At 37.6% G+C, this 23205-nt stretch overlaps 1 protein-coding gene and 1 pseudogene across 1 annotated transcript; one reads left to right on the top strand and one right to left on the bottom strand.

Moving 5' to 3' along the window:
* Window positions 1-6014: 6014 nt before the first annotated feature.
* On the top strand, window positions 6015-15479 carry LOC113855434 (vegetative cell wall protein gp1-like). The gene is made up of 3 exons (XM_027487077.1): window positions 6015-6342; window positions 6520-6730; window positions 12798-15479. The coding sequence occupies exon 3, from the start codon at window positions 14733-14735 to the stop codon at window positions 15354-15356; it is 624 nt and encodes a 207-aa protein (XP_027342878.1). The 5' UTR covers window positions 6015-6342; window positions 6520-6730; window positions 12798-14732; the 3' UTR covers window positions 15357-15479.
* On the bottom strand, window positions 6533-22108 carry LOC113855637 (annotated as a pseudogene).
* Between the last annotated feature and the right edge of the window lie 1097 nt (window positions 22109-23205).

Here is a 23205-nt window from a genome sequence, read left to right as displayed (position 1 = left end):
ATAATAAGAGAATAAAGGTTCAGATAGGGTGATGTGATCTAGTCTGAGCACCCAGCAAAGGCAAGGGAATTGAATGCTTTCCATGAGCCTATGACCAGGGCTAGGGCCAAGAAGGCCCAACAGGCCATATCCACTCTTATAGCACTTTTAAAGACTAATCACATAAAGACTATAGGATCACACATTTCTATATTTTTTACTTGTATTATTCATGTTTAGAATAGGATTTTGGTCCTTGTATTTTGGTTGTGGGGCTAGGCAGCCTATTGGGCTTTGGGATAGAGTCTCTTGTATTTTTGTTTAGGCTCGTATTGAGCTATGTTTCAGGACATGTATTCAGCCCAATCCTCATTCCCTTGTTGCTTACTGTTTACGGCCCATTAGAGGAGTAAATAGGCCTTGAGTTAGCTTGCCTATGTATTGGTTAAGCCCCTTGTAAAATTGAGATTGAAATTCAATTGTTTAGATTTCACACTTGTGCGAGTTTTGAGTTCTCTTGGAATTTTATCTCTAGAATTCTCTAGGATCCTCTTCTCTTATCATGGATTCCTCTATATGGTTGTCACAAAGCTGAGAGAACACTAAGTAGCAAGTGTTCCAGGTAGTTGTAGCAAGTAATAAAATTTGGAATTCAATTGAGTCCCAAGTATCATCCTCAGGAATTAATTCTATCAATTACCACTTCACAAATCAATTACTAGTTGAGCTAAATGATTTTTTGAGTGTTTTGAGCATTTGCAAACAAAAGCAATAAAGTGTAGAAATAAGAAAATCACAACAAAACAGAGCTATGAATTTTAGTAATTGATGAATCCATAATTTTTACTAGTATTTTACTATAGTTTTAATCCATTTAATAAGGAAAATGTGTTGGAAAAAGCAAAAAAAAATCATAAAAATAGAATGATTGAAGAATTTCTTTAAATACATAGTTACTTTAGCATTTTTGAATTTTTTGTGTAGAAATTAAGAATTGAAGTGTGTTTTTGTAGAAAATTCTGAGCAAGGTCCATGAGGCTGGTAGATCAATAGAGAAATAGCAGAAAAGTAGAAAGTCTGGACTCAAAGAACATGGCTTATGGAGTTTAAGCTGGGCGTGGTTACTCTTGCCAGCAAAAGTGAGTGATTCATAGCTTAAATGAGAAGTTGAGTGTGGGCGTGATCATTATTATTACTGAAAGTGAACGTTCCAAAGAAGTTCAATCTCAGCAGAGTTGTGCGTTGTCACTCTCGCCAACAAAAGTGAGTGTTCCAGAGAAGACAGAATTTCAGCGAGCTCTACGTGGTCACTCTTACTAGCGAAAATAAGTGTTCCAGAGAAGGCAAATTTTAGCAAGCTCTGCGTTACCACTCTTGCCAACGAAAGTGGATGTTCCAGAGAGGAGTAAATCAAGGCAAGTTGCGCGTGATCACTCTTGCTCTCGAAAGTGATCACGTGCACTCCTTGACCTCCTGCGTTGCTACTCTTATCAACAAAAGTGAATGTTCCAGTCTTCCAGAAATAGAATGAGCCTCTGCGTGATCACTTTTATGAAACAAAGTGACAACGCACAGAATCGAGATTTCTATAAATACATGTTTTAAACTCAAAACTCGGGGTCTTTTGCTCATTTTCCATTTTTTTCGTTAGAATCTCATTGAGAGAGAGTGAGAGAGAGGATTGGGGTTGAATTTCGAAGCTCCAAGAAGAGGCATTGGATTGGAGCTCGTGGAGATGGCTTCTCTGCAATTCTTCTCTTTTTCTCCTTCTTTCTCTTTCTCTGTTGCAATGTTTGCTTAATTCTTTGTAGTTGGGAGTTTATGGAACTCAAATTGATGTATTGATTTGATTGTTGCTTCTGAATTTTGAGTTCTTGTATTAATTGAATTGTTAATTCTGCTATTATTGCAATCTATGAATGAAAATTCGTATGGTTAATCAAAGAGAAACATTTACCAATAGAAGTTGGATTTGCTTCTCTGATCTGAGTTAGCAATCAGAATTGGGGATTTCTTAGGGATAAGGAGACCTAATTCTGCAATCCTAAGGTTCTAAATCTTAATTCAACTTGAAATTGAACTTCACCTAAGGGATTAGGGTGGTTTAGTTGCTTGTTAGGATCAATGAGTTAAGGGATTAACCTTTGGCTATTAATATGTGAAACTGATTGTCAATTAACCAAGTTATTGAATGTTCAGAGGCATAATTGAATCAATATTGACATTCTTGCGAAGTAAATTCCTAACTATTTTTCATTCCTATCTCATTTCATCACAACTTTCATACTCTATTTTTACTGCAAGTTTCTTACTTTTTAATTGTTCTTATTTCTTACTTATGAATGATACAACTCTTCCAATTTCGTATGGCTCAAATGGTTATTGTTCTGTGAAGTGATAATTGATTTCCTAATTTCCTGTAGAGACGATATTCTGATCTTAAAAATTACTCATTACTTGTTACAATTCCTAGTGCACTTGCTAGTGTTTAGAATTGTAAACAACAGTAATGAAATGATATGTAAATGAAGTTAGGATTGATTTCACTTCTTTATCAAGTGCAAAACTGAAGTAGATTTGAACTCTAAGTTCTTTAATTGATTGATGATCAATTTCACTTATTTAATCAAAGGACAATCCCTTGCCTCAATGATCCTAATATTCAATTAACTACCCTAAATCCTTAGGTGTAAATCAATCAAACATTGCATTAAGTACGAGAAATTCAGACATCACAAATCACAAATTCTTATCCCTAAGATATCTATAACCTTGACATTCAATTCAGATTTGAGAAATTAACTCAACTTCCACTGATGAAAATCCTCTAGGTCAATTCAATTGAAAAGCTAATTCAAGAATTGCATTAAGAAAAGAATTAAGCATTCAATACAATCAAGATCTTAAAATCCAGATTCATAATCAATTTACAATATCAAAATCAGATCCATCAAACCTTAACAAAAAGAAATCAGAACATGTTCCTAAAAGAAAAAGAAAAAGAAAGAGTAGAAGAAGAGAAGTTGCAGAATTTCTTCATAAATCCAATCCCCAACCTGATTCCTCAAGGTCCAGAATTTGGAAGTCGCCCTCAATCTCCCTCTCTAACTCTCCTAAGGTGTGGAAAAGGAAAAATGAGAAAATATTCCAAGTTTTTGAGCTAATCTCATATTTATAGATTTCCCGCCTTTCTAGCGTGAATCTCATATTTATAGATTTCTCGTCTTTCTAGCTTGGTTACTTTTATAAAATAAAGTAACCACATAGAAGGCTTTCTAGTAATCTTCACAGCTGAAACAACCACTTTTGTTTATAATAGTAGCAATGCAAAGATGAATTGCCTCAAATACCATGCGCATGGTCACTTTTATTGACAAAAGTAGCAACGTGCAACTTGTTTTGCTCTTTACTCATGCGTGTGATCACTTTTCTAAAAAATAGTGAGCACGCACAACTTGTTGCCTCATTTCAGACTTGTGCGTGTCACGCGCAGCTTATTCCTTCCATTCAGACTTATGCGTGTTCACTTTACTAAAAAATAGTGATCACGTGCAGCTTATTCCTGCCATTCAGACTTACAAGTGTTTACTTTACTAAAAAATAGTGATCACGTGTAGCTTATTCCTCTTACTCCACTTCTGGCACAATCACTATTATTTGTAATAGTGATAACGCAGAGCCTTTCTTCATGGGCGTAGTTACTATTGTTAGAAAAAGTGTTAACAAACAAGTTAACTTCTGAACTTAAGCTCTGGAATGATCACTTTCCTCATAAATAGTGATAACGCACAGGTTAGCTTATAAACTCAAGCTCTGGAATGATCACTTTCTTCAGAAATAGTGATAACGTCCAACACTTAGCTTCATTATTCTTTACTCTTTGTCTCCAAAATTGTTACTTTCTTCTACTTTTTCTCTTGATCCTCCAACCTTATGATCTAAGTTCAAAGTTTCCTACAAAACAAACAAAATTACATCAGAATTCTATTAAATTCACATAATTTGAATTACTAAAGACAACAATTTACTTTATTGAACATTTATATATTTTTGTGCAGTTTTCACTTTCCAAATTACATTTTTTATTAAAAATAACTTAGAAAACTACAAAAAAATCTAGTAAAATATGCATTCATCACCACGTCAAACTTAGATTTTTGCTTGTCCTCAAGCAAACTAAAACACACCAAGGGGGATTCAATGCATCATCAAAACAACAATGAAAATCTTTTTTACACAGACTTTATTTTCAGTTTGTATAGAGTTCTTCATTCCACATCATTCCTTCCAATTATTGTAACATCTTAAATTTAATTTCAAAATAATATATTTCGCAAAAATGGGAATAATAAAAATTTTATTTCCAAAAGGTTTTTCCCATACACGGTTTGACAAAGCATTTCCAAATAATAAGTGTTTACAAATTTTAATCAAGGAAACTACTAAAAGAATTATTCAAATACATTAAAATTTCAAAGTAAAATCAGAGTCCTATAGCAGTCTCATCCATTCTTTCACTGAGTCCGGTGCTGATTGTCTTGGTCCCCTGAAAAATAAACATAAGGGTGAGTACTTTACACTACCCAACACACACAAACATAGAAACTCACCTCAAACACCCTTCACGTAGTTTCTAACACATTTCACATAAGTAAGATCAATCACAACAACACTTTCAAGCATATGATAGGCTATCTTTTTGTGTAAAGTAGGCTATGATAGGCTATTAACAAATGCTAAAAGGTGCCTTCGAGGCATGACTAGCTTCCCTTCTCTGTCCCAGGTGTGGAGAGGAAGCTGAAATTGTTATTCATGTCCTTAAGGACTGCTATTTTGTAAAACATGTGTGAAATCAACTTATTCTTCCTGAATTTTGGGTTCCTTTCTTTAGCAAAGGCTTGCATAGTTGGCTAAAGCACAATTTGTCTAAACACAATTTTTTTTCTTACCCCCACTGGAAAAATATGTTTGGAATAGTTACTTAGAATTTGTGGAAAGATATGAATAATTATATTTTCTAGAATTCTTCTTTGTAATCTTGAGTTTTACCTCTCTTGTGATAAGGCTAATCAGAAGGCTAGTGGTGTTGCTTTTATAGATATCTAGAGTCTTGTTAGATGGCAACCTCTATTTAAAACACAGCTCAAGTTTAATATAGATGGAGCTGTCTCACATTATTCTAGATTAGCTAGCTGTGGGAAGTTTTCTTGTTGGTTTTCATAGTAGTTTTGACCCTTGCACCCCTGTAGGTGTTGAACTTTGGAGTATCTTTTGGGGTTTCAAGCTTATTATTTTGAAGAACATTCAATTAATTTAAGTTGAATGTGATTCTAGGAAGAATATTTCCTTAATTGTAAATTTTTTCAATAGCAACCATGTCCTTAAAGAAGGTATTAGGTGTTTACTAAAAGGTATTCGATTCATTAAGCTTAGCCATGTCTTTAAAGAAGTTAATCAATGTACATATTAGTTGATTAAAGTAGGGGCTGACTGTGGGGTGGCTTTTTTCTATTTTGACTTTGGTTGTTTTTTGGTTTTAAGCTTTGTTTAACAAGAAAAATAAAAAATTAAATATACTTAGATAGTATGGTTAAAAAAATATATTTTAATATGTTTATAATTATCAATTAAATAAATCATGATTGCATAATTATAATATTTAAGTAAATATTTTTAATTTAATAAATATTTATTCTTTTCTTTAATAGAAAAATAATTCATTCTTTTTACCTTGACGATACATATTTTTGTTTTATTTGTACTATAATTAGTTTATTAGAATATTAATTATTTTTAAAGATTCTAAATTATACTTTTATAATTTTAAACAAATAGAACTTCAATAATGGTTTTTTTTTTCTTTGTATGAAACAAGAAATGAAGATCTCACAGCTAACGGCAAGACGAGAATGAAAAGACAAAAGCACAACTGAAGTCGTAGGCTTAGGAGTGCATGGAGGCATCTCGGTAGTGACGTAATTGCTAAAAGCTGTAGTTTTAGCCTTTGCGGGTGTAATCTTGTCCATGGGTTAATGAAGACGTGAGCAATGCCAAACTATTGTAGGAAGCAAAATTGAGCCAACCAACCACAATTATGGAAGGAAAAGTGAAAGAAAATGTTGTCAGCGTCAACAATGGCCAAAAAAATGGCGTCACACACCGCCACACGAAGTGATGGTGACAGCTGAACTGATTTTTCACGCTGCTGTTTTGCAGCCACGAGGGCACCTTTGAACTCTGATCGACATGGAAAATTCATTACAACAGTGTGCAAGAAGACCCAAATTTGAAGATTAAAGTCAGTTTTTTGTTAAAAAAAAATCACCAATGGACAATAGGCCCACCGGAGAAGCATAAATTAAAGTTAATCTCTCTTAAAGCTCTAGATATCATATTGGAAAAGAGAAAAGTGAAAAAATATATGGATGAATTTGTGTGTTTCTACTGCATGAATAATAATAATAGTAATAATGATTACAGAGTATTCAATTTCCTATTTAACATAATTACACAGATGAAATTGCCATAATTTGCTTCCAGTAATTGACAACTCCTAATGGTGAACATGGGAAATGAGGTTTGGAGTAGGCAACATGTGAAATGGCTCAAGTTCAACACAACTGCTTATGCTCAAATTTGAAGAAGTGAGAGACTCCAGGAAGCATTTTCTGCAATGAGAATGGATTTCAGATTCTTACAACTTGTAATACAGAGACTTTTGAGCCAAGGGAGACAGCTTAGGGTAAAGGAGGTCAGTGAATTACAACTATTATAGATTGTCAAATCCTTAAGTGACGTGTAATTGCACAAGGATTCTGAGGTAGGAAATCCAGTTTCTGTGACAGCAATAAACTACTTTAGGATTTTACTATTTGCATGTTTTTTCTGTTATTAGGTAACAAATTTTGTTAGGAAATGATATGATGGCCCTAAAATCACGGCACATATCATAATTTAATTTCCCTAATTTATCATCATGTAACAAATCACACCATATATGGCTTGATACCATGTTGTTTTGTAACAAGATGAAAATAATTGAGAAAATTGTCTGCTCTTATTTCCCTTATTTCTCTTTTCTCTTTGATCAACGGAGAACTTTCTGAGTTTAGTTTTCCCTATTCATAGAGTGTTATTTCAACGGAGTTACTCAACTCTCTGAAATCCAAACATCCTGTTACAATTGGTATCACCTAGGTCGTTTCCAAGACTGACGCAACGCACAATCAGACAACCATCCAGGAGGTTCAGCGATCATTGACCAGAAAAATCACCGAGTCTAACACAGCGATGCAAGACAAGATTGACCAGGTTACAACCTGTTTGGCAGAGCTCAAGGCTTTGCTCACTACTGGAGATCCTGCAAACGAACGGGGCAGTGGCGAGCCTCGCCAGGAAAACCACAAAGACTCCCAGGGGGTCTCTAGCCAGATTCCTCGTCACCATAATTCTCCCTCACAGACTTTGTATTCCACGCGTATTCTAAGGTGGAGTTTCCTCAATTTGACGGAACTCGCATCAAGGAGTGGTTGTACAAGTGCAAACAATTTTTCACTCTCGATAATACACCCGAGTCCAAAGTCCGCTTAGCTTCTATGCATTTGGATGGAAGTGCCCTACAATGGCATCTTAATTATATGAGGTCTCAATTCAACTTCTACCCAGGATGGCCAGAGTACATTGCAAATATTACCATGAGATTTGGTGCTATTTACAAAGACCCACTCTCAAATTTGATAGAGGTGAAGTAAGCAGGGTGTGTGCAAGATTATGTGGAGGCATTTGAGTTGGCCTTGACCCAAGTGACCCTTCCCCTTGAGCATTCTCTTAGCATCTTCCTTACCGGGTTGGAACATCACACCCAAATGCATGTTCGCATGTTTAATCCGACATCCTTAGCTCAAGCTACGAACCTCGCCCGATTACATGAAGCTTCGAAACCCACCCACCAAGTATCCAAGCATTTTAATCGGTCTCCTACCTTTCCCACAATAAACCCCAATCATAAACCCAACCCTGAACTGTCCCACCCTAACCTCATGACCCAACTCCCAAACCTCATCCCAACAACACTGTCAAACCCCTCACTAAAACACCCCATTCATTTAACGCAACTGAAATGGCTGAAAAAAAGGCAAAAGGATTATGCATGTTCTGTGACGAAGCTTTTACACCCAGTCACCAACTCAAACATAAGCGCGCTCAAGTGTTTCTAATGGAGTTGGATAATGACGACGAGGTAGATGCTGACTTCACTATGGATAAAGACCATGACAATGTGACTGGAAGTACATCTGTTGGTACTACCCCACAACTATCCATGAATGCCTTATCAGGACTGTCAACTTATCAGACTATGAGAATTGGCAGGTTGCACAGTAAGAAGTTGTTGCACATTCTTATTGACAGTGGCAGTACCACAATTTTCTTGATTTGGATGTGGCCAAAAAGCTAGGGTGTAGATTGGAACCAATCTCTCCTTTATCCATAACAGTCGCCAATAGCACACAAATTGATGCTCAATTCATGTGCAAAGGGTTCCAATGGAAATTACAACAAACTTTATTTCAATCTGATGTCATGGTCCTACCGCTGGGATGCTGTGATTTGGTCTTGGGCATACAATGGCTGACTACCCTAGGCCCTATTGTATGGGATTTCACTAAATTACAAATGGAATTTACCTACTCTGGTAAACGCTTTATACTGCGTGGAGCTTAACGACCCTCCACAAAACTCAGAAACAATAAAACTTTCAACCAGGCATTGCAGCAAGGAGCCCAACTATGTTTTTTACAACCTAGCTCGTCGGCAGATCCGTTTATGATTCTTACTTGCAACATCAGTTTTTCGTCTGCCCAGGACCAGCATTCATCAATTCTTCCTCCACTTGTCGCTCTACTCCTAGACTTCGATAATATTTTTTCACAGATAACTCATCTACCACCTTCGCGAGGTATTTTCGACCACAAAATACCTTTAAAGGAAGGCTCCCTACCTATTAACCAAAGACCATACCATTACTCGGTAGTTCAGAAAGATGAAGTTGATAAGTTGGTGAACGAAATGTTAAGTCAAGGCATTATACAGTACAGTAACAGCTCTTATGCCTCTCCCGCTGTCCTTGTCAGAAAAAAAGGATGGCTCCTGGAGACTATGTGTGGATTATCGCCGCTTGAATTCTCAAACAGTTAAGGATAGGTTTCCTATTCCATTAATTGAGGATCTAATGGATGAGTTGGGGGGATCAGCAATCTATTCTAAGCTTGACTTACATTCCGGGTACCATCAAGTCAGAATGATGCATGGTGAAGAGTTTAAAACGGCATTCAAAACACACGCCGGACATTTTGAGTACCTTGTAATGCCATTTGGACTCACAAACGCTCCAGCTTCGTTTCAGGCCCTCATGAATGCTATTTTTAAATACTTTTTATGGAAGTTTATCATCGTCTTTTTCGATGATATATTAGTTTACAACCCATCTATGGAATCCCATCTCCACCATCTCAGAATGGTGTTCGAGATTCTCCGACAGCATCAACTATTTCTCAATAAAGGCAAGTGCTCCTTTGCGGCTAATCGAGTTGAATACCTTGGTCACTTTATTACAAAGGAAGGTGTTTCAATTGACCCTACCAAACTTACCAAACTTCAGGTGTAACATCCCAAATTTTGGCCTGCATGGCAGAGAGTGTTAGTTATTAATTAGTAACACTTTTATTTGATTTTTTTTAGTACTCTAGTTCAAATCTTGCTACAATTGTCTGATCATATTATGTTCACAGCTTGCATAATTATTTCTCCCACGGTATGTTTAGTTAATTTCGTATGTGCATGTCTATATGATTATGTGATGAAGTTACCTTGACTTAACCCAAGGTTAGTGAGATTAATCTAGGGCGAGATAGTCTTTTAAGACAGATGAATGGACCCCATTTCTTTTTATTCCCCTGATGATTGTTATTAATATTTCATAGTTCTTTTAAATCTTATTATTTGATTTTGTGATATGCTTTCTTAATTTGAGTGGAACTGCACGTGTAACTTTCTTTATTTATATTGAATGTTCACTAGGTTTTAATAGTGGGTGTACTTAAGTTTTCCATTATTCTGGTTCCATGCACACTAAGTTAAACCATTAATGAGAGCCACCATCCTTTTTATCCTAGAACTCACGTGTACTACAAAAGATCCAAGAGGCAAGTTTTAATCTTCCCTCATTTAGTGCTAGTAACCGAAAAGTCATTTATGTTTAGGGGAGGGAGAGAGAACCGAATTTGATAGCCTAGGATTCTAGCCCAAATTAACTATACTTAATGCAATCCCATTGTTCCAGGTTACCCTAAATAAATACAGCCGCCACCTCTTGGACTGCCATATTCTGATTGGACCTTATTTAAAAACTTTCCTTTTTTTTATATATAGTGCAACCGAAAATTTGAAACTCCATTCTTCTCATTAAATGTCAAATTTTGTTTTTACATGAGGGCTGACCTTCCACCTTAATTTGGTATCTAATTGTGCCTCTCACCTAAATTAATTACCAAAGGGGGAAAATGAAGAGACAACCGCCCCATTCCTTCCCCAAATAGACCCAACCGCGGCCAGCATTTAATTGGCCAAACCAAGCAACACAAAACGTTTCACCTGGGACATTTAATCCCCCTCAAACCGTGCCCAGCATTTATGTTATGTTTCCCCATTTATTGGTAGTAATAATTATTTGTGGGACTCTTGCACTTGCATGGTAGTGGAGGAGGCGTCACCCTTTCCCTAGCCACCCAAAAGGACTCGACGTTTCATGTGCACGGAATGTTGAGGGTTTAAATTTATTTCTCCCCCATAGAAACTTGAAACCGCCACCTGCCCATTTAAGAGTGGCGACTTAACGTGAAAAGTTGTTATCTGGTGTAATTAAAACCCTAAAATCATGCCAACCAATAATTTCTTCCTTAATTACTTATTCATTTAATTGCATGCTCTTTTCTCATGATTTAATGGCATTCATCACTCATTATGGAGGCTTTTCCCCACGCCCACTTTTGGAAGAGGAAGCGCCACCCTTGCCACGAAGTAGGTTAGAAGCCGCAACCCTTCATGCGACTAGAATGTAGAAAGTTCAAAACCTTTTTCCCTCCACCAGAAAAATTATGCAGCCACCTTGCCTTAATTGCATAGCCTCGCAGGAACCAACTCACCAATCACGGCTGTGTTCCTCTAATGATTGATTGCTGGATAAATGTGGAGCATTAAACGTTGCTTCTTTTCCAACTCTGAGCATTTAATGCTTTAATAGGACATCTCACCTGCACCAGCGCACTAAGGGACGTGATCGTTCCAAGAAGGAGGCGAAAAGTTGCACCACTTCACTTAACCTAACCCTAAAGACTTCCCCTTGTACAGTTCGTGACCGCCAGCCCTTTGAAGAGATGAAAAGACCTGAATCTTATGCTGACACTATATAAGAACCCCTTCATTTCTCACGCACCCTTTTCCCTTTTCATTTTTCAAAACACTCTTAACCTTATCTCTCTTTTTTCTCTCTCAAACGTTCTCTCACCCCCACACCAAACAATCCCCTTCCCTCTTGTTCTCGTGAGCAACGTTTCTCGTCACCACCCCCTGAAGATACGAAGGACCCTAGAGAGTTCCCAACACCGCTTGCACCTCCCTTCCAACGATTGTGCCGCCACACAAGATTCGAGCTGTGGTTGAAGTTCTTACCAACACCGAGACCAAACCTTCCATTCTTCGTCTTTTTTTTTTAACCAAACAAGGTTAGGGGAGTTCGTGATTGTGTGTATGAATGAATGTGCTTGCTCATGTGTGCGTGATTGAACGTGATTAATATCCTTCCTTCCCATTTTCATTTTTAATAAGATTAAAAGTGACATGCAAACAACTTTCTCTTCATCTCCTTACCCCTTTATTTGAATACGACTTAAAAATGGTGTATGGTAACTTGAATGAGTATGGATGAGTGAAAACATTGTCTACATGTTGATAATACCGAAAACCTTGCATGATCCTTGCTTATTCATATTGATTATTGAATGGAAATGATGATCTTGAATGATTTTATTCTTGAATGGTAGATTTTCGTGATACAGCCTTTATCTCTTCTCGGCTCTTGTTGTCCATCTTGTTTTTCGAAATCCTTTACCATGAAATCAACTTTTTCTCCCAACCCATTTCTTTTGTTTTGACTGAGAGCCAAGGAACCCTATTTTGGTTAAAAATGAAACTTGTTTGAACAATAAACCATGGATGTTGTCGGTTTCTAACTTCAAAATATGAGTTTACATATGGGATTAGGTTACGATTATGTTATAAAAATTTCATGGCACTTGTGTAGATGGTATATTTTGAGGTGTTTGAATATTTCGTGGAAGTTGTTACATTCATCTCCATCTTTCCCTATTTTCCTTTGTTTTTCCTGAGTGCGTGTGCACACCCCTCTTTTGCATGCGTGAACCCTTTGAGTGTGCCTCGATTTCACATTATCATTGTCATTATGTGTGGATGTTTACACATGTGGTGTGGAGGATGGAGAGTCAAGGATACAGTTTGGCACCGCTAGGGAATGTGAGTGTTCAGGTTCAAAGGAATGATGAATCCATATTTTGACTGATATTTTAGCATAATTCTAACACAAATGATAAGAAAAATATATAAAGAAAGCAGAAAAAACTTAGAAAAAGAAGCAAGGATCATTACTACCAAAAACTTAGAAAAAACTTTGTTTACATATGTAGTTATTTTAGCAATTGTGAAATTTTTGCTTAGGAATTAAGTTTTTAATCTTGTTTTTGTAGGAATAAATTGAGCAAGGATCATATTCTTGGAAGTTTGATGACAAGGAAGAGGAAAGAAGCAAGTCTGGACTCCAAAAACTCAAGAATAAGAAATTGCAGACTGGGCGTGATCACTATTGTCAGTGAAAGTGATCACTTCAGAGCTCAAAGAAGAAGTGAAGTCTGGGCGTTACCACTTTTATCATTAAAAGTGATAGTTCTAGAGAGGCAAAATATCAGGAAAGCTCTGCGTAACCACTATTGTCATCAAAAGTGATCGTTCCAGAGAGTCTTCAACTTGGCGAACTGCGCGTAGTCACTTTTATCAGAAAAAGTGATAACGCGCAACTACCTTGGCTCTGCGTTGTCACTTTTATCATCAAGAGTGATAGTTCCAGAGAGCTCTCAATATCAGAAAAATGCGCGTGGCCACTATTTCTGGGAAAAGTGTTAACGCACAACCAAAAACTCTCTGCGTAACTACTATTTCTCATAAAAGTGATAACGTGAAAATCTGGGAAATTTTATAAATACCACAAGCGATCCAGAAAAAAGGGATTCTGTTCATTTTCAGTTTTTTTAGTTAGTTTCTGGTTAGAGGAAGTGAGAGAGAGGAGTGGGGATTCAGATCTTGGAGCTTCACGAAGAGGAATTGGAGTGGAGCAAGCTTCCATGGCGTTTCTGAGTTTCTTCTTCTCTTATTCTCTTTCTTTTTCTTCTTCTGCTGCCATGGCTGTGTAATTCGTTCATAGTTAGGGATTGTAGATCTGAAATGAACATGTTGAATTGATTTGGATCTGGATTTCAAGCTTTGGAATAGATTGAGTGATTGATTCTGAACTTCACGTGTGAATTGAATGGAAATTTGATTAACTAAATTCAGAAGAACCTTTGTCAATGGAAATTGAATTTGTTCTTCAGATCTGAACTAATCACCGAGATTTTAGTTTTCTTAGGGATAAGGAACTTTGATCTTGCAATCTTTTGGTTTCTTACACTTAAAGCAACATTGAATTGAATTAGATCTAAGGAATTAGAATGGTTTAATTGAATGTTAGGTTCACTGAGTTAAGGAATTAACCTCTGAATAGTATAAAGTGAAACTGATTGTCATTCTTTCCAATTGCTTGTTAATTCAGAACTTTATTGATTAAACATTGGAGTTTTGGTGAAGCAATTCCCTAGCTATGGTTTCTCTCTCTGTTATCACATAACTGTGTGTGCATTGTCTTGTTTGCTGCAAGTTCAATTTACTTTTAATTGTTCCAGTTTGCTATTATTAGATGTTACCACTCTCCTTACAATTTCGAAAAAGCTTAAATGGTTATAATTCTATGAAGTGATACTTGAATCTAAATTCCCTGTGGAGACGATATTTGGATCTTAATTTTACTCATCACTTGCTGCAATCCTAGTGCACTTGCTAGTGTAGATTGCTAACAACAAGGAAGAACCTTGGGGGTAGTGGAGGGGGGTTGCCCCATTGTGCGGAATAGCTCACCGCGGCCGGGACATGTCACCATCGAAACCTCCACTAATCCTGACGCGAGCAAGCATTACCAAGGATCGTGGAAGGACTCGTTTCTGAGGGATCGAAATGGTTAAATTGGGAGAATATTCTTGATGGATTACATACAATGTGTGCTTGTAGGGAACGAGGGCCTCAGATCACCTTGACTGGAGGAATGGTGGGAACAAACTGAAGAAGTAGTGACGTTTTAAGCGTTAGTGTTTAAATTATGTTGTGACGAATCTCTGTGACTCTGCTTGCATTTTGTAACTGTTTATTGGGCATTTTGTTATGACTGTGTGTTTATTAAGATGTAACTTCGCAAGTGCTTGATATTACTCTGATTTCCTTACTCATTAATTGAAATCTGATTGTATTTGGAACTCATCCTTTCTGTTCGTATTCTATTGTTGCGTGTTTGTATGTATTGCGTGACTGTGTGACAGATGGACCCTCAGCGAGCAATAATATGGGGAGAGGACTCCGATAAGAAAGCGGTATGGAGATACAACCAGGCAATGCACCGTCTCGTGTACCAAGGAATGGTCTCCATGACCATGGGACCTCTCACTGAAGGCGGTTGGAAGCTGAGCTGGAGTGACACCCTTTTTGCAGACATCTCTGTACCTCTACCTTCGGAACGGAGTATTATCATCCATTCACCCCCTCATTCTCCATCACAAGAACCCCCAGCCAAACGTCTTAAAATTTTTATTGACAAAGGTAAGACCGTTATCAATCTTGACCCCGAGCCTACCCCTCCTTCCAGTCCTACCCCTGCTCCTGAGTTAAAGGATGTCGAAGTTATCGAATCTTCCATTAGGCCAGTACCTCGCCACACTCCACAGATTCGAGCACCTCCTTCCGACGAAGCTGAACCCTCTGTCCGACACCCTTCACCACCACCACCTGCTTCTCGATCGCCCCCACCCACTATCGGCTGGATTGACAGTGACCCGAACGACTTGCCACCCTCACCTCGCCCTCAGCCCGTGGATGCTTCACCGGATTCTGATGGAATGGAGTCCGAGCCTAGTGAAGATTCCTTTCCACCAGTGTTTTATATGTAGATGGTTATTTTTTTTCTCATGGATGAACACTGCTCTTACGTTTTATAATTTCTTTTTCTTTCTTTCGAGGCTGTTTATAATTACTTTTGAAATACAGGACTATGAGGTCTTCATTTTGTTTGTTTCATAATGATTTTACCTTGGACCATTTGAACTAGAGACGTATATGCATATAATCATATTTTCGCTTTATTTACATGTCTCTCATTATGATTTCAAAATTTCAGTCCAAGAATGCATGTGATGCTGAGCGCTCACCTTTATCTTTTTCATAAAAAGAAATTAATTTGAGGAAATTTCAAGTACACTAGTAAAACGCAATACGTTATGCATGATTTGGTAATGAACAGATTGAATGAAGGATTGAAGGATAATGTACACTTATCTATGAATTAAATTGTGAATTTGTTGTTTAGTTTCACACTAATGTCGAATGAATGACTTCTTGTTCATGTTCATTTGGGTACACCATCTTAGGAAAGTCTTATATATATATTTTAAAAAATAGGATCTTGGTAGTAATTTAGGTGTTACATCAGGCAGTCGCTCAATGGCCGCAACCCACTACTCTAAACCAATTAAGAGGGTTTCTTGGATTGGCAGGATACTATAGGCGTTTTGTGAAGAATTTTGGCAAAATTGCCAAGCCGTTAACGGACATGCTAAAGCACGATTATTTTCAATGGTCCTCAGCTTCCATTGCATCTTTTCAAGACTTAAAGTGCGCACTAATATCTGCTCCAGTGTTGGCCCTTCCAGACTTCTCTCAACCTTTCGTAGTGGAGACCGATGCCTCGGGTACTGGCATTGGGGCAGTTCTCATGCAAAACAGACACCCTATAGCTTACATTAGTAAAGCACTTGGTCTATGCCAGCAAGCTATGCCGGTGTATGAAAGGGAGCTTCTTACTGTTATTCATACGGTACAAAAATGGGGGGCTTATTTGTCACACAATCACTTTACCATCAAAACGGACAAAAGAGTCTTAAATACCTTCTAGACCAGCGGCTTAATACTCCATTTCAACAAGTCTGGGTTGCCAAATTGATGGGGTTTGATTTCGACATCCAATACAAAGAGGGCGTCACTAATATTGCTGCAGATGCCTTATCTAGACGGTCGCATGCTGAGTTGTTAACTACATTATTGACTACTGTGGGTGATGATTTATTTGATAGGATTAAAGGGTCGTGGGCCACTGATCCACAATTGCAACTACTTATTGAGGAATTGCAACAACGCTCTCCCAAGCATCCCAAATACTCTTGGTATAGGGGTTGTTGTTTGCAATCTAAACACTAGCAAGTGCACTAGGATTGCAGTAAGTAATGAGTAAATTTAACATCCGAATATCGTCTCCACAGGGAATTAGGAACTCAATTATCACTTCATAGAAAAATAACCATTTGAGCCATACGAATTTGGGAAGAGAGTTGTATCATATAAAAGCAATAATCAGAACAATCAAGAGTAAAGAACTTGCAGAAAAATAGAGTATAAGATTTGTGATGAAATGAAATAGCAATGAAGGATAGTTAGGAATTTACTTCACAAGAATATCAATATCAATCCAATTAAATCCTCTGAACATTCAAGCAATTGAATAATTGACAATCAGTTTCACATATACCTAGCCAAAGGTTAATTCCTTAACTCATTGACCCTAACAATCCACTAAACCTCCCTAATCCCTTAGGTGAGATTCAATTTCATGTTGCATTAAGAATTAGAACTATAAGATTGCAGAATTAGGTCTCCTTATCCCTAAGAAATCCCTAAACTCTGGTTGCCAATTCAGATCGGAGCAAACAATCCAATTCCCATTGGTAAAGATTCCTCTTGATTAATCAAATGAATTTCCATTCAAAGATTGCATGAAAAGCAGAATTAACAACTCAATTAATCCAAGAACTTAAAGTTCAGAAGATAAAGTCGAATCAATACATCAATTCGAGTTCCATAAACCCCTAACTATGGGAAATTAAGCACACATTGCAACAAAAACAGAGAAAGAAGAAGAAGAAGATGATGATGATGAAGATGAATGCAGAGCAGCCATGGCCACGAGCTCTAATCCGATCCCTCTTCTTGGAGCTTCAAGCTTCGACCCCAATCTTCTCTCCACTCTCTCTCAACGAGAATCTAACTAACAAAACAGAAAATGAGCAAAAAACCCCTAGTTTCGCGCTTCAATCATGTATTTATAGAAACCCCAGTTCTGCACGTTGTCACTTTTCTTCACAAAAGTAACCACGCAGAAGCTTTATGTAGTGCGCGTGTTCACTTTCAAGAGCAAGAGTAACCACGCGCAACTTGCAGAGTTGAAGGCTTCTCTGGAACATTCACTTTAATTCATAAGAGTGGCAACGCAGGAGGTCAAGGGCTGCGCGTGATTACTTTCGTGAGTAATAGTAACCACGCACAAGCTGTCCTGATACAAGTGCCTCTGGAACGCTTACTTTCGTTGGCGAAAGTGACAACGCGCAGCATATCAGGAATGAAGTCTCTCTGGAACGTTCACTTTCGTTGGCGAAAGTGATAACGCACACTGGCAACGCTCACTCTTGTAAATAAAAGTGATTACGCACAGGCTCCTCTTCTCATTTAGGCTCTAGAATGATCACTTTCACTAACAATAGTGATCACGCCCAGCCTGTATCCCATAATTCTTGTATTTTGGAGTCCAACATTGCCATTCTTCCTCTTCCTTTCCATTGATAATCCATTTCCATGACTTTTGCTCAGATTATTCCTTCAAAAACAAGATAAATTCCTTAAGAACTAAGCATAAATTCTACAAATGCGAAAATAACTACAAATTGAAATAAAACTTTCAATCATTCTCTTTTTCTGAGTTTTTCTGCTTTCTTCATATATTTTCCTTATTAAATGAGCTAGAATTATGCTAAAATATCAATAAAAATATGGATTCATCAGGGGTGAACTTCGGCGTAGAGATAAGCTGGTTGTGGGCGCCATACCAGATCTGCGACTTCACATTCTCACATGGTTGCATGATTCACCTACACGGGCGCATTCAGGTAGAGATGCCACTGCCGCAAGAATTAAGTCGCTTTTCTATTGGAAGGGAATGTTGAAAGATATCCAAAACCATGTTCGAAACTGTGATACATGTCAGCGGTGCAAATCAGATAACGCTGCACACCCTGGTCTCTTACAACACCTACCTGTTCCCAACAGAATATGGGAAGATATCAGTATGGATTTCATAGAGGGATTACCCCCTTCCTTTGGCAAACAGGTTGTTTTGGTGTTTGTTGACAGGTTGAGCAAAAGTGCCCATTTCTAGGCTCTATCACACCCATATAATCTATCACACCCATATAATGCTTTAGATGTTGCTCAGGTTTATTTTGACCATGTTTTCAAGCTTCATGGCCTCCCAAACACAATCACTAGTGATAGGGATCCCATTTTTGTTAGCAAATTTTGGAAGGAACTTTTTCAGCTACAAGGAGTTGCTCTAAATCGGTTGACAGCATACCACCCACAATTGGATGGCCAAACAGAAATTGTGAATAAGTGTTTGGAGACTTATTTACGATGTATGTGTTCGGACAAGCCTTCCTCTTGGTGCAAATAGCTTCCATTGGCTGAATGGTGGTACAACACCACTTTCCACTCATCCCTCCAAGCTACTCCCTATGAGGTGTTATATGGTCAAACCCCACCCATACATCTTTCGTATCTCCTTGGTGAAGCCACTATACCTAGTGTGGAAAGGAGCTTGCTAAAGAGAGAAAAAATGATTCAATTGCTCAAATTTCACCTTCAACGTGCCCAGAATCGGATGGCTCAATATGCTGACAGTAGAAGGAGTGACAGGATGTTTTCCATTGGTGATTTTGTCTATCTCAAACTGCAGCCTTACCAGCAATTCTCACTTAGGAACCAACATCATCACAAGCTTCTCCCTAAATACTATGGCCCATATAAGGTGGTGGATACCATTGGCAAGGTTGCTTACCAACTACAGCTGCAGCCTACCTCTGAAATTCACAATGTGTTTCATGTGTCCCAGTTGAAGATATGCAAGGATCCATCTGTTGTGCCTACAGTGCATATTCCTAAATAGTACATCCCCAACCTGTAACAGCTCCTTCCCTAAGCTATTTTAGACAGAAAAATGGTGAAGAGAGGTCAAGTTGCTGCCACTAAAGTCCTCATCAAGTGGCAACGGTTGCCCGCAGAACACGCCACGTGGGAATTTTACTATAATTTTTTGAAAAAATTTCCTGACTTTCACCCTTGAGGACAACGGTGTTCTCTAAGAAGGGGGTATTGTGACAGCAATAAACTACTTTAGGATTTTACTATTTGCACATTTTTTTCTGTTATTAGGTAACAAATTTTGTTAGGAAATGATATGATGGCGCTAAAATCACGGCACATATCAGAATTTAATTTCTCTAATTTATCGCCTCGTAACAAATCACACCATATATGGCTTGATACCATGTTGTTTTGTAACAAGATGAAAATAATTGAGAAAATCGTCAGCTCTTATTTCTCTTTTCTCTTTGATCAACAGAGAGCTTTCTGAGTTTAGTTTTCCCTGTTCATAGAGTGTTATTTCAACGGAGTTACTCAACTCCCTGAAATCCAAACATCCTATTACAGTTTCTCATAGTCAGGTTAAGTGAGAGTTTTCAATGTTGTGGGAAAACCATCGCATAAGGATGCTAGAAAGGTAATGTCTGAGATAGTTAAGTCTAGAATGAAATTGGTGCTCTTAAGCACAATTAAGGGAAAGGGGTGGTTTGGTGAGATTTTTATGAGTTCAGGGCATACTTTTGGAAACAATAGAAGACAGCCAGATAACTCAAATCAATAGAGGGAGGAAGCATGTTGGGTAAGGTTCCTTTGAGATTGGGGCAATCCTTGAGAGAAAGATATGATAGACTAGGAAACTCTATAGTTTTATCTCCAATCAAGTTCCATTCCTCCCATTCTAGCATCCCCTCAAAGCTCAAAATTTTCAAGGAGGGAAATGGTTGAAATGAAGGTGAACTACTCCCATGGAATTCAGTACCAAGGGTCTTGACTGATTTCATCCCAGAAATGTAGAGTTCCTTAAGACTAACTAATTGTCCAAGGGGTGGCAGTGACCAACCATGGTCACAGCCACTGATGCCCAAGTACACCATGTTACCAAATGAAGAATCACCCAACCAGTTTGGAAAGCTGGGTCCACATGGAACTTCACGATCAGTTTCTATAAATTTGTTGGAGGTTGTAGTTGTTCAAGTCTTTCAACTTGTGTCTTCTGTAGTGCCACAATCCCATTCTAGTGCTAACTCATCTATCTGTTCTTTCTTCTTCAAATTGGCTTGAAAAGCTTCAAAGAGTTCAATAAAATTTTGTAGCTTTGATGAAATGGAAAGTTTCCCTTGTAGATGGGGAAAGCTTTTTAGCACTCCAATCTTAAATCCATCATGCAATTTGCTGACCACAAAGGCAGACAAGGTTTGAAGATTTTGTAGAGTGGTTATTTGGGAAGGTATCTTCTTCAGTTTAGTCTCACTGATGTCTAGGTATGGAACAATAAGCAAAGCATCGTCTTAAAGGAGCAAGAAGATAATGATGGCTCAATAGCAGAGCTGGTAGCACCTTAACATTTGGCAAATGCCAAATCTTACTTTCTAATACCTTGTTCCAATAATTTTCTGATAATTTGGTGCGAAGAAGACCCCCAAGTGCTACTGCAGCTAATGGTAAACCGTCACATTTGTTTCACAATTTCTTTACCAATTACTTCTAGGTTGGACCAATCACTGCAATAATTTGCTCCAAATGCATATTTAGAAAATAAAGACCAGCAGTCTTCATTAGCCAGAGGTGTCAAGTAATAAATAGGTAAAAAGGTCTGCATGGTTCTTGCAACACTTTTATCTCTAATCGTAATGATGATTTTACTTCCCATTTCCCTAACACTAAATATGTCCATTATTTGTATTAATCGGTTTGAAAGTGATAGATTCAAGGATGGTTTTGGTGACCTTGCAAACGGCAAAATCCTTTCTAATACACGCCATCCTTTCAAGTCAAAATTCTCTTTTACTTCGCGATCATTATAAAGAAGTTTAGAAAGTGTTATTTTTTCAAGCCCTCCCATGCCCACAATGGAAATCACTCCTATTTTCCTGCCACATTCACTAGCATCTCCTGACATCAAATAATCTTTAAGTTTCTTTATGTCTTCATCTCTGCCATAAACAGCAGATTCATCAACCACAGAACTTGTAGGAGTTCCTAGCCAAACACTGTTGGAAAAGCCTTTCAATTGAAGGATGTCCTTTTGCTCTGCAAATCGTTATAATCTATGAAACAGTGCTTGTATTTATGAACGAATAACTTCTAGAAACTGGTTGGAATTGGAATAAGAAAGCAACTTGAGCACCTGATCACTAATGGACTGACTTTGAGAATTGGCCTCCAGTTTGCATCGCAAGGCCCCAGTGTTGATTTCATCCAACAAATCCTCGGCATCAGAGACAGCATGTCTGAGCTCATCCACCCATTCCTTGACAGCAGGATTGCTGATTTGTTTCTCCTCAGCATCATTTAGCACAGCCTAAAGACTCGTTAATGTTATTCTCATCTTTTTTAGGAGAGAAACATCAGGCTCCTTGTTACTAAAGAAATATAAGAATTCATGGGAAATGACCGTGTCCAACAACACCTCCACAGCAGCTGAGAGGAATGCTTCACCCACCAAAGCCGCAGCCATGTTTTCCTTAGATTCAATATGATGCTACAATACAGAATAACATAACAAGAAAAGTAGCGTGCAAGTAATGTAGGCTTCTTTGTGGCCTTTATGCCAAATGCTAACCTTTAGTTAATTATTGTTAAAACAACATATTGTACAGTTATATTACTCCACTAACAATTCTATACACTGAACCAAGTTAGTCAATGTAAATAATGTATATCTTTCTTCCTTTGGAGAAAGTGAGGAAAGAAAAGCAGAGTGGCTTTTTGTGGGGTCAATTAATCTACATTTTCCCTGTCAAATACATTGCAAATGGTTCCTTTCATGTAGTGTATAGCCCATCTGGTTGATAGAGAGAGCTAATCTAAAGTCAATGCCCACACTTAAACTTCATATGCATTCTCAACATAATCAGAATTTGCAAAGAAGTTTCAAGCTTTTCAGATTAGTGGGAGCCAGGAGGTGTGCAAAAGTCAATGAAAAAACGCAAAAAGTCAACAAGAGTAAGAAGTCTAATAAGACCCTCCATTTGATGTGATGCCATTCAATGCCCAATAAGAATTTACGTGGATGATTTAGATAGAATCACCCACGTAAATTCTACTTCCACGGGAGAAAGACAAAAAATTAAATGGGGTTTGATGAAAAAGTAACTATTTCAATAATTTTATAACAAGTAAAACAGCAAATTCGTCCTTAAAAAAAACACATTAATCCTTGATAAAAGAAAAACCTCAACATTTTATTAAAACCTTACTTAATCCTTACAAAGGATTAGTATCGGTCACATGTTTACTTAATTATTAGATATTAAGGTGAACTTTTCACATTTTAATACTTATGAATCCACCATCAAATTTGTTGATCATGACGCCGACGGTAGATTCCTTCCATTAAGATAAAGACTAACTCCCAAATTTCTAATAAAAATAAGTTAGGAATAGATTGTGGATATACAGGTTATGTGAATTGTAATAGAAGTTATGCAAAAGATTATCATCATGTAGAGTTTAACCGCTGAAAAATAGAGCAGAATTCTGCAAGATCAACCAAACACTCCCTTTAGTTCTTTGGGAACCATGAGTCTACTACATACTAATATAGTAGTATTA

This window comes from Abrus precatorius, unplaced genomic scaffold (genome assembly GCF_003935025.1).
Source record: "Abrus precatorius isolate BTA unplaced genomic scaffold, Abrus_2018 Scaffold11, whole genome shotgun sequence".
NCBI lineage: Eukaryota > Viridiplantae > Streptophyta > Magnoliopsida > Fabales > Fabaceae > Abrus > Abrus precatorius.
This window is presented reverse-complemented; position numbering and strand designations above follow the sequence as displayed.

What these genes read in the sequence shown, in the direction of transcription:
- LOC113855434 (XM_027487077.1), top strand. Translation starts at nt 14,733, where the DNA reads ATGGACCCTCAGCGAGCAATAATATGGGGAGAGGACTCCGATAAGAAA.